Source organism: Anneissia japonica, unplaced genomic scaffold (assembly GCF_011630105.1).
Source record: "Anneissia japonica isolate Jap-2015-1 unplaced genomic scaffold, ASM1163010v1 scaffold287818_len932483_cov186, whole genome shotgun sequence".
Taxonomy (NCBI): domain Eukaryota; kingdom Metazoa; phylum Echinodermata; class Crinoidea; order Comatulida; family Comatulidae; genus Anneissia; species Anneissia japonica.
The window spans coordinates 914,148-923,082 of NW_022703366.1; the positions used below are offsets into that span (position 1 = coordinate 914,148).

At 36.4% G+C, this 8,935-nt stretch overlaps 1 protein-coding gene and 1 long non-coding RNA gene across 3 annotated transcripts in view; one reads left to right on the forward strand and one right to left on the reverse strand.

Annotated features, from left to right (window-relative positions):
• Positions 1-1,291, forward strand: LOC117104395. Its single transcript, XR_004444737.1, has 2 exons — positions 1-590; positions 752-1,291. It is a non-coding gene; the product is annotated as an uncharacterized LOC117104395 (long non-coding RNA).
• A 761-nt stretch (positions 1,292-2,052) lies between these two features.
• LOC117104416 (E3 ubiquitin-protein ligase TRIM71-like) overlaps positions 2,053-8,935 on the reverse strand; it is an 11,685-nt gene continuing 4,802 nt past the window's right edge. The window contains exon 2 of one of the 2 annotated variants that reach the window (XM_033245265.1): positions 2,053-4,846. In XM_033245265.1, coding sequence (XP_033101156.1) covers positions 2,403-4,817 — 2,415 coding nt within the window. In that variant the 5' untranslated portion in view covers positions 4,818-4,846 and the 3' untranslated portion in view covers positions 2,053-2,402. Of the gene's footprint in view, positions 4,849-8,935 lie in introns of both variants that reach the window. The other variant, XM_033245266.1, reaches the window with a different exon arrangement.

Consider the following 8,935-nt stretch of genomic DNA (forward strand, 5'->3'; position numbering starts at 1 on the left):
ATACGACCATGAGTATCTTGTCTTGCAATGGTCTGATATTTTATCATGTTATTTTTATATAGGTTTCAGTCTCTAAAATACTTTTTTATGTAGGCCTATGAGGCCTGTGGTGAAATAGATTATATATGGTACCTGCTATTACACAAAATTCAACATAAATACAACCATAATACAGTATTTGCAAGCTCTGTGGCAGTCAGGAACATGTGGCCTGAAATGTAAATACCTTAGGCAGGTGCTGACCACATTTGTTTCACGGCCGGGCATGCCGCAGTCATTCGTAGCAGCAGGATGCCGAATAATTGAACACTGACCAAAGAGGAATAAACTCCTCCTCCATGCCCTGACCAATATTTAAAATCAACACAATAAGGGTTCTCCGACTCACAGACCACACTTTGTTGGCGATGCTTATAATTAATAGCCCCATGTTGTTACAAATTAAATCATGCAATTTAATCTGATCAGCGAAAAAGCAAACTATAGCCACTGCAAAAACTGGCCATTCTCCCGTCTACAACGGAAAAGAATAATACATTACACTTCAATAATATGGTACATGCTACGTACTTATATAATACAATGTCAAGGTAATATTAAAATGTTTCTTTTTATTTACTCGTGGCTAAAAGCATGATCTCCCAAAGGAAAAAGACGCCTCCCACCCCCACCCAAACCTATGCCACTGAAAAAAGCCGAAAAAGTTACACTGAACTAGTTCACTTTACCTCATATCACCTTGTTTTGCCAGTTTCTCCGAAGTAATGGCGGCACCAGCCGGTGGTCGACGTCAGAGGGTAACTTACCCCACCCCGGACAATCATGGAGGCCCGTCGTCGATAAATCAACTTTCGTCGGACGGAAAATGGTACCTTGCCGATCTAAACAAACTTATTTAATTGCCAATTTGTAACATTTGGTTTAGAAGCACAGTTTTGAGTTTTGATTCTAAACCATAAAATCTTTCCGCATGGACCACCAGGCATTTTATTCCAGGACCCATGCAATGTTTGTCTGTAAGCTGCCTCTTTGTTCGCACTTCAGCTTCTACTTCTGGTTTAGGCTTCAGGCCTTGGGAAGTCTGCTTGATATGTACTTTAATCTAATTTGTATTTTGATATACAGTAGATAAGGTTAACTTCTGATAATTATTTATATATTACAATGCATTATGGTTGTCATGTTTAAGGTACTAAAGTACTTTCATGCATTGTTTTAATGTCTTATTTGATGCTGTTCTATTGACTGTTGCGTACCCTTTTTGTCGTTATTAAAATGACATTAATCTTTATAAATTGGTCGAACTGTTTGATTTTGCGTAGCATGGAAGTGTTTGGGTAAGGTACAAGCAAGTTTTTACTAATTATTTTGCTTATGAATTGAAATCGAAAAGTACCGTAAGCGTCGCTTTTTATAATGATGATCTATAATAGTGACCGCTTAGTGCGCATGTGGTCCGCGTAAATGAATTAAAAACCATGTGTGCCAAGAAACATTGGCTAAAAAACGCTTTGTTTTTTACGGCCTGACACCGATGATATGTAAAAAGTAACATTAAAACTGAGAATAAAGTGGTGTAAAAGCAGTTCTTGGGGTTTTTTGGAAGCTCACTGGAAACATCAAAGTTCGGGTGTGGCCCTCGGTGTTAAATCAAAAATTCAGTTTTGACCTCCGCCCATTTTTTATTCCCGACCCTGACTTAGTGTATTCATGGAGGAAAGAAATTTATTTTATTTCTCCATGGTGTATTCCACACTAATAATGCATACTGTGCAAGTCCCATACTTGTGGTGTTGGTGCGGTGTTAGCCCTCTATTAGTGGTGGTGGGGAGGTGGTGGTGGTGGCAGTAGTGACAGTTAAGGTGTAGTCGTATTACAGTACAGTGTATTACTATGTCAACGACTAAACAGTTAAATCGTCAGGACCCGTGCCTACGTGAGTGTTACAAAATGTTAATAAAGTGTGTTGCGACATTGACGGGATGATATTCGAGCCTTAATGTTGGGAGTCCGCACCACAGTAGTAGTGTTGGTGTAGCACTTTCCAAGAATAAGAAATTCAACCAAATGATGACTCTTCTGCCATTGTGTTTTATTACTTGATTTTCAAGCCACATTGCTGCTGATCATCTTCTTACATTTAAATGCTTGTAAACATGCCTGTATTCTTTTTTCCACTGCATTTTATCCAACATCATTCAAACATACTGCATTATATAAATTATAAGCCAATGGGAAACGGTTCTGCCTACAATTGGCAGATGAATAATTTCCAGGTACTTGCGAGAACTGGAGATAAAAATTGGCCTTCAACTTAATAAATGTTATAATTACTAACCTTCTTTTGGGAAAGTTACATTAAGCATGGACACCTATCTTTTAATTTATTAGTCAATATATCATTATTGATGCACTTTTGAACTGTCTATGTTTTGTAATATACCTAGATTCACAATGGTGCCAGTACCATCACACATTATGACAGTGTTTCCACAGGGAATGTTGGCAATTCGGTGTCTATTTCGACAATAAGATGCACATGGCATAGGTATAGTGTGCAATAGATCGCCAGTCCACATATTTGCCAGGATAATACACTTGTTCTCGGTATCTGATGCTACAATCACACCTCCGGGTGACACGGTAATGGCATCGCAACATCCCTCGAAGCCATGTCGCAAATCGAAGAGCCTTATAACATTGTCCTCAACGTCCAATACCTGAATCCTACGATTACCCGCGTCACAGACTAACAGTTCTTCCTTAATATTGATACATAGATCACTTGGCCATTTAAACTCTCCTACTCCAGATCCTTCATGGCCTATGGTACGTTTAGCTTTTCCACTATCAAGTGTAAAGACATGTACGCAATGAAGATTTAGATCACTCACAAGAACGTCACTGGAGCAACTCACTGTGATCCCACTAGCTTTTGATACTCCTTCTAGCACAACTGACTTCTGCAAATTCCACGAATGATCATACACATGCAATTTATAACCACTATTTGTCGTCTTACTAGTCGAACATATTAAATAAATACTACCTTCGTTACTAGTTATCAACGAATCTTCAAAACGCTTTCCATGGATCGATATGTTTTGGACATGTGTTCCTTCCAGATCAAATTCTATGACCCTTTCATTGTCAATACTGTCAAGAAGAAATATTTTAGAGCATATTCCAACAACACCACTTATTCTACCAATTCCTTTGATGTCTTTTATAATTGTCTCATAAATTATCTTAGATGTTTGTTCCTCTAATAAACCGTTCATTGAAGAAAATATCTGATAGCGACCCACTTGCGATGGCTTAAACAACATTTGACGTCCGCCCTCGATCATACAATCACTCATACATGGGATACGAGTATTGTCAGGACCGACACAAAGAGCATATAAGTCAAGTGTTTTAAGTCTATTGTCTACAACTATTTCGTCCTTGTCATTGACAAACAGAAAGACGAGTTCCATAATGTCTCCGAGCTCTATTCCTTCAATATTTCTCGTCCGGCTACCAAGAGTTAAGACATCTATGATTGCAACTGCTGGTTCCTTCGGACATCCCTGTATATTGACAGCCATCTTGAAACTTCCCGGGATATGAGGTTTGAATCTAATCGAATACGAGCCGTCTAGATTGTCAGTGACATCAACAATCTTGACGAATGTTCCATCAGGCGCAGCTACATTTGACCGCAAGAGAAGTCCTCCCATCCTGCACACACCTCTCGTATGAGCAGGTTTAATTTTAATCGTGACGTCAAACCCACGAAGAACCACGGCGGGTATCTCAAAGCTAACTCTGCCTGGTGTAATATTCATAAGTAACTGACCAATTCTAGCACTTGCAAGAAGTTTCTTAATCTTGTCAACTTCAAATGGGTTAATTTCATACTCAATATAGTGTTTAGTCTGCAGCTCGGCTTTGAAGTCTTCTCTGAGGATAGCGTCAAGAACTGGCTTTTCTGTTTTTCTTGCCAGTTCCATATCAACATCATTTGACTTAATAATAGGAAGGAAGTAATCAATAATATCCGAATGACGCTTGCTCATCATTTTGGCTCTCTGTTCTTCGGCTTCGAGCTGCTGCATTGTCTGCTTTTTGAACATCTCAACACGAACGTGTTCTTCGCGTTCCAACTTCGTCAGTGCGTCGCGCAAGTCTTGGTACAGCGTTTCTATTGCAATTACTGCTTGATTTGCATTGCTGTTAAGAGCCTTTATGGCAGTACGGATTTTGCTTTGATATCTAGCCGCCGGCTGGTGTTTCTTGAGAGCAACACTAACAATATCATCTAGCTCTTTTCTGTGTTCGGAAGCAATGTGAGTCAGTGTTATTACGTCATGGCCGTCACCCCTGTGACGTGTCTGGTGACATATCGAACATATTGGCTCTTGACATTTAACGCCTTTGCAAAATAATAGCAATTCTGATTGAGGGTGAATTGAACAGAAAAATATGTCCTGATTATCTTTAAACATACACTCTGGGCTGTGAGTATCGTTATGCATTTCTCTGCAGTTGTCACACACAAGACATTCACATTTTGTACAAAATGAGGTTCCACGGTTGCTTTTGCACATCCTACAGCACTCGTCGCTGTCGCCATTTACTGGCATTTTCACTAATGTGTTGTCGCTTTTAGTGAAACTTTCATGAGAGTTGTAATTTGAATGTTCTTGGTATGTTCCAGAAATGGATTTTGAGATATCGAATTTGTTCAAAGCGGCCACTGACAGTGGTTCTAGGTCTTGGTGATTATTTGAATTCCTGATGTCTGTACAGACTGACGGCGTATCGGAAGACATTGTGGTTTATCGTTAACGCTATCAACCGTCTGAAACGAGAACGTCATTAAGTATGATTAATACTGTAATTATTATAACATTTTAATACGGTCTCAGATTAGCCATTATTGAGCAACACGTTTGTAAGATCGATCAGGCTCGAGTTGCTAAATGTTATTATAAGTTTATGCTTCGAGTTCTTTCCAGTGTTGCTTCAACAAGAACAATAATAATATAAATAATATTGATACAAATAATAAAAAAAGTTTCATTATAATGATAATTATGATGATGATGATGATAATAATAAAAATGATGATGATGAAAATAATAATATGTTAATGTTGAACAAAATTAATCCGGCCGGGAAAAAAAAACAGCGATATTGATTTCGTTGGTTCTTTATAATTTAGATTATAATTATATCCTGTACGGCTGCAGTTTTATATGTACCTCAGGGGAAAATAATACATGAAATAATGGTGTATAATGTCATCATAATATTCAGATTCATAATTCCTTAACAAACTCTTCGATCTCAATATATGCAGACACAGAGCTTAGACCTCACCACTGCTCTCTAAAAAACTGTGCAACCATCTTTTTCTCATTTGCCACTCTCCTGTCATACGGTATTATCTTAAAGAAAATGACCCTACATCTTTCTTCTCTTCTTAACCGCACTCGATATAATATTATTGTTATTTCTTGTATAATTAATTATTATTCTTATTTATATGATCTCTGTCTAAGAGCTTAATGATGCGCAATATAAATTGCCAACCATGAACCATGATAATGGTTTGAAACGCATGAATAATTAATACAAAATTATTATAATATATATACACACACATATGCGAGCGTAGTACCTTAGAGGCTTACATCGAGTTTTTAGTGTCAATAATGCGTAGAATGGATAACATAATTTTTACACAGGCTATGAACATAAATAGATAGGGATTGCAACTTATAGTGCATTTTTAATATATATGCATAATATATAATTACTTACATTATACAGTAATGAAACAAAAGATTCTACACATGAAGCAATGCCCAACCTATCATAACATTAATTATTCTGCAACACCTATTCATTTACCATAACCACATTTAATATAATGCACACACATACTGTGTATGTATCTGTGTCATTTATTACATCCTTCGGCAATATGTTATGGGACGGTTGTGATTGACATTCTAATTCTTTGTATCTTTATAGCGATTTTCGACATTTGATTATCTGAATACGCTTCTCAACATTGCCTTATGTCCGCTGTTGTTAGATGATGCACCATGCACAATGCTTATGCAATGCCTTTAAGCATGTGTGGTGCGTTATACATTACTTTCACCATTCACTTGGTGTCGAAGTTAGATATGATTGATTTTACTTAATGATCTAAAAATGAACCTGCGATAGTAAATTCAACCCAACACTCCATAAGCACAGATGTATAAAGTAAAACATTATGCTCATAATCTATAATATTTCCAATACGGTAACCAATTTTTATGTTTTGTTTACGACTGTGCAGTCTCTAGTCTAGACCTATCGGTCGCAAGGTACATGACACTAATAATTTCTTTTTATTTATAAAATTAAAGAGTTTATCTCTGTCTGTATAACTTTGATTAAATCTAATATAGATTACACACATACAGTAGGCCTACTGCTACAAGGCATTATAAATTACTAGGCCTAATCAACTGAATAGAAGCCAATTTATCAAAGAAACTTTCAGCCATAAGCATTAAATATAGTATTTTGCAAATAGCATTCAGTTTTCCATATTTTTTGTGTTTGGTAATTGTTTGTACACAGGTCCCTCATCACAATATGCAGTCTTTTAACGCCAACAATGTCAATGGCTGCCGAATGTCTAAAATCAGACGGCAACAAGTACCAGTACCAGTACCTAGACCTACTTTCTAAGTGTGTTATTAAATAACTAAGTTGCGAAAAACATAAATTTAATTTTTGTTTTACTATTTAGAATTCCGACGCTCCAAGTGGCCGACTTCGGCGTACTATCGTCTCCCCCTCCCCCTATACACACACAATGAAGCGTTCTTTAAGATCTTCGTATAAAAATAACATAATACGAGGATGCAATATGTTTATGTGAGAGGGTGAATAGGTGATGTGCATGAGCGATTGTTTAATCATATTATATACCGATATTCCTTACCCAGCCTTAGCAGACACTTCTATCTATGAGACGCCAACAGTGTCTTGAGTCAAATACGTTAAAAAACAACAATGTTGTCAAAACGCAGTGTTATCAAAACAGTCTTGACATCACTACTAGTTTCTAAAATCATTTAAATTACGTCATTTCTAATAGGCCTATATAATATTGTCATGAATGTTTGGAAATATCAGTGGTACCGTATCTCAGTGTGCAAAAGAATTTCGGCCGAATTAAACTTTTTCTTAAAGTTGCTCACCTCAGCCCTAACCATTGAAGGGCTGATGGATGTAGACCCTGTCAGACACTGGTCACCCTTCATCAGTGTCCCATTCATTTCCTTTTGAGTCCTATGCTTTATTTTCATTCGGTTTGTTTCCTCAATATTTGTTCAAGAGATATTCAAGATGACATGTGCAGTAATGTGTCAATCTAGATCGCAGCGGGTGACATAAGAATGCACATAATTAATTCGATTGATAAAATTATTTTTATATGTGAAAATGGCTCTAATGAGTCAAAATGTAATGTGCAAAAAAAATGTTAGCGATCCATCTATTGCAGTTTAGAGTGTGTAATTGCAAATGCCGAATCTACATATTTAATATTTTTATTGTTTAAAGCATGTTACCAGACTAATAATATAGGATCGAAAAATTGTCATCCCACGTGCATGATTAATTAGCTACTCACTTACGAGAAAAATATAATTACATTTACATATCAAGAAGTTTTAAATTACGCGTTTACCATATTTTCAAATTAGCTGTAAAGTTAATTACTGTACACTTTTTGTTTTAGTCGTGTGTTCGCTTTAATAGGCCTACATCTAGGCCTATTAGGGTAAGCATGGTATCGTAATTGTAGACGAATGTGGAGACAGCTTGGTTTTTTAGCCAGAAAAAAACTATTTGTAATAAAGTTTATTTGAATCAATCTTTTCATAAAAAATGACGAAAATAGTCAGTGGGGATCCAGGAATTCGAAATAGAGAGGGGGGGGGGGGCAGGAAGGGATTTTCACATATGAGGGTATAAACCATGGTTAGGGCTGAGGTAAGAGCATTTATAATTATGGCACCTGCCCTAGATGTCCGGAAATAGCACTCTCTCGGACTTACACTTTAATATCATTTTCTATTTTTTTTTTCTTCACTTTTGTATAATTTTGAAAAATGTTGAATCCGCCACTGATGATAGTACTGTACTTTAAAAGTTTAATATGACTTGATACAAGTCTTCGAGTACACATGTTGATGACGATGATGACGACGATGGTCAGGTTGATGCCAAAACATACACAAATTTTGATAGCTGAAACTAACTTAAAATTAAACTAACAGCTTACTTTACTTCCGAATAATACAGTTTTGTGCCAGTAAGGCGCTCCACACTTCATCTTTTGGAAATAGGTCGCGTCATTAGTGTTGTAGATATATTTTGTATATTGAGAAGAAATTATAGTCCTAATGGTTAACCGACTCTTGGATAAATTTACTTTCATGGCTCAATTACAAACTTAAGAGCCAAGCAAAAATCGCTCTATCTATACTTAAGTAGGCCTATCTGTTGTCTTAGTTGAGCAATGTTTTACCAATGGACATCTCAGTGTCACACACTGCTATTTGGTCTTCAACCAAACACCTGTCTCGCGAATTATGAAATACCGTTTCTCTGTCAATTTTTATTAACGCATGCTGTTTTTCTGTATAACCTCTTTCCTGAAACACAGAATCTTAAATATAAGATACAAGATTCATTTGTCAATGTTCATATCTTGGTTCACGTGAAATTTGGTTTCCAGATTCTGTAACAGAGAATAATAACTTAAACTAAAAACACATTAAAATATACAATGTCAAGTAAATATAATAATAATAGTCTCTACGTTCAATATGTATTTTTTTTTGCACGGAATTTGCGCTAAGACATAACATAGATC